Source organism: Pterocles gutturalis, unplaced genomic scaffold, assembly GCF_000699245.1.
Source record: "Pterocles gutturalis isolate BGI_N339 unplaced genomic scaffold, ASM69924v1 scaffold20655, whole genome shotgun sequence".
In the NCBI taxonomy this organism is placed as follows: domain Eukaryota; kingdom Metazoa; phylum Chordata; class Aves; order Pterocliformes; family Pteroclidae; genus Pterocles; species Pterocles gutturalis.
This window is the reverse complement of record NW_010146364.1, coordinates 1-1,736: the sequence shown is the minus strand read 5'-3', so window position 1 is coordinate 1,736 and position 1,736 is coordinate 1. Positions and strand designations below refer to the sequence as shown.

The 1,736-nt window shown below is 63.3% G+C and overlaps 1 protein-coding gene across 1 annotated transcript in view; it reads left to right on the top strand.

Annotated features, from left to right (window-relative positions):
* NBEAL2 (neurobeachin-like 2) overlaps positions 1–1,728 on the top strand; it is a gene marked incomplete at both ends in the record, with an annotated part of 16,021 nt that extends 14,293 nt beyond the window's left edge. The window contains 8 exons of the mRNA XM_010085727.1: positions 54–151; positions 235–351; positions 440–529; positions 630–739; positions 832–1,004; positions 1,273–1,367; positions 1,462–1,578; positions 1,659–1,728. Coding sequence (XP_010084029.1) covers positions 54–151; positions 235–351; positions 440–529; positions 630–739; positions 832–1,004; positions 1,273–1,367; positions 1,462–1,578; positions 1,659–1,728 — 870 coding nt within the window. The remainder of the gene's footprint in view (positions 1–53; positions 152–234; positions 352–439; positions 530–629; positions 740–831; positions 1,005–1,272; positions 1,368–1,461; positions 1,579–1,658) is intronic.
* Between the last annotated feature and the right edge of the window lie 8 nt (positions 1,729–1,736).

Genomic DNA, 1,736 nt, shown 5'->3' with positions numbered 1-1,736 from the left:
GGGGGCCCCCCCCGCCCGGGCGGCCCCCCCGCCATGACCATCCCCATCCCCAGGGGCTGTGGACCTGGACGCCATCGCCGACGAGACGCAGAGGAAGGCTCTGGAGGGCATCATCAGCAACTTTGGGCAGACGCCATGCCAGCTGCTCAAGGTAGCTCATACCCTCACCCCCCAAAAACATTACCCCTTTTGGGGGGTCACCCCCTTTCTTATGGGTTCCTCGCACCCCCCCAGGAGCCCCATCCTGCCCGGCTGTCAGCAGAGAGCGCTGCGCGGAGGCTGGCCCGCCTCGACACCCGCTCACCCAACGTCTTCGAGAACCTGGACCAGCTTAAGTCCTTCTTTGTGGAGGTGAGGACAACCCTGGGGGGTTCCCGGCCAGGACTTGGGGGGGTGGTGGTGACCAGGAGGGTGCCCATTGGTTGCTGTCACCCCGCAGGGCATCAGCGATGGGGTGGCCCTGGTGCAAGCTGTGGTCCCCAAGAACCAGGCGCACTCCTTCATCACTCAGGGATCACCCGACGTCCTGGTGAGTGTGGGGAAACTGAGGCATGGGTACACGGGGGGGACAAGGAGCAAACCCCAGGAGGGCTCCAGTGGTGGGAGCTGTCACCTCCATCTCTGCCCAGGTCACCGTGAGTGCCAACGGTTTATTGGGAACCCATAACTGGTTGCCCTATGACAAGAACATCTCCAACTACTTCAGCTTCACCAAAGACCCCACCGTCTCCAACGCAAAGTGAGTTGGGTGCGTGGTCCCCAGGGATGGTCCCCGGAGGTGCCACCAGCTCACCCATGGCTCTGCAACCATCCCATGTCCCTCCCCACCAGGACCCAGCGCTTCCTTCAGGGCCCCTTCGCCCCTGGCGCGGACCTCTGCTCCCGCACGCTGGCCGTGTCCCCCGATGGGAAGCTGCTCTTCAGCGGGGGACATTGGGACAACAGCCTCCGTGTCACCTCGCTGGCCAAAGGGAAGGTTGTTGGGCACATCACCCGGCACATAGGTACGTCCACCTCCAATGATGAAGGTCTGATGGTGCCCCGGTGGGTTTGTAGGGCCATGGGGGGAGGCAAGGGACACGTGAGCGGGCAGGGGACATCTCCCAGTGTCCCCCATCTTCTGGGGACAGTCCAGGCTCCATCTCAGAGCCGGGGTGGGTTTAGGGTTAGAAACATCTCCACACCCCAAAACATGTCTTGGTGCCATCCCATGGGGTCAGGGTGCTGAGCATGGTGTGACAGGACCTCATGGTGTCCTTCTGGATGTCACAGATGTTGTCACCTGCCTGGCGCTTGACCTCTGCGGCATCTACCTCATTTCTGGGTCCCGGGACACCACCTGCATGGTGTGGCAGGTCCTACAGCAGGTAGGGGTCAACCCTCACCCCGCATTCCAGCCAGGAGGAGCTCGTGGTGGGTGCTGCCACCAGGTCACTGAGGTCCCCATGTCCCCAACACCAGGGTGGGTTCTCCAGCGGCTTGGCTCCCAAACCTGTCCAGGTCTTGTACGGCCACGACGCCGAGGTGACGTGTGTGGCCATCAGCACCGAGCTGGACATGGCGGTGTCGGGCTCCAAGGTGAGATGGGATGGTGGCGGGGTGGGCAGTGGGGTGGGCAGTGCCACCATCACCACCTCCGCGTCCCCTTCCTCCCTTAGGATGGCACCATCATCATCCACACCATCCGCCGGGGTCTCTTCATCCGGTCCCTGCGGCCGCCTGGCGAGAGCTCACCA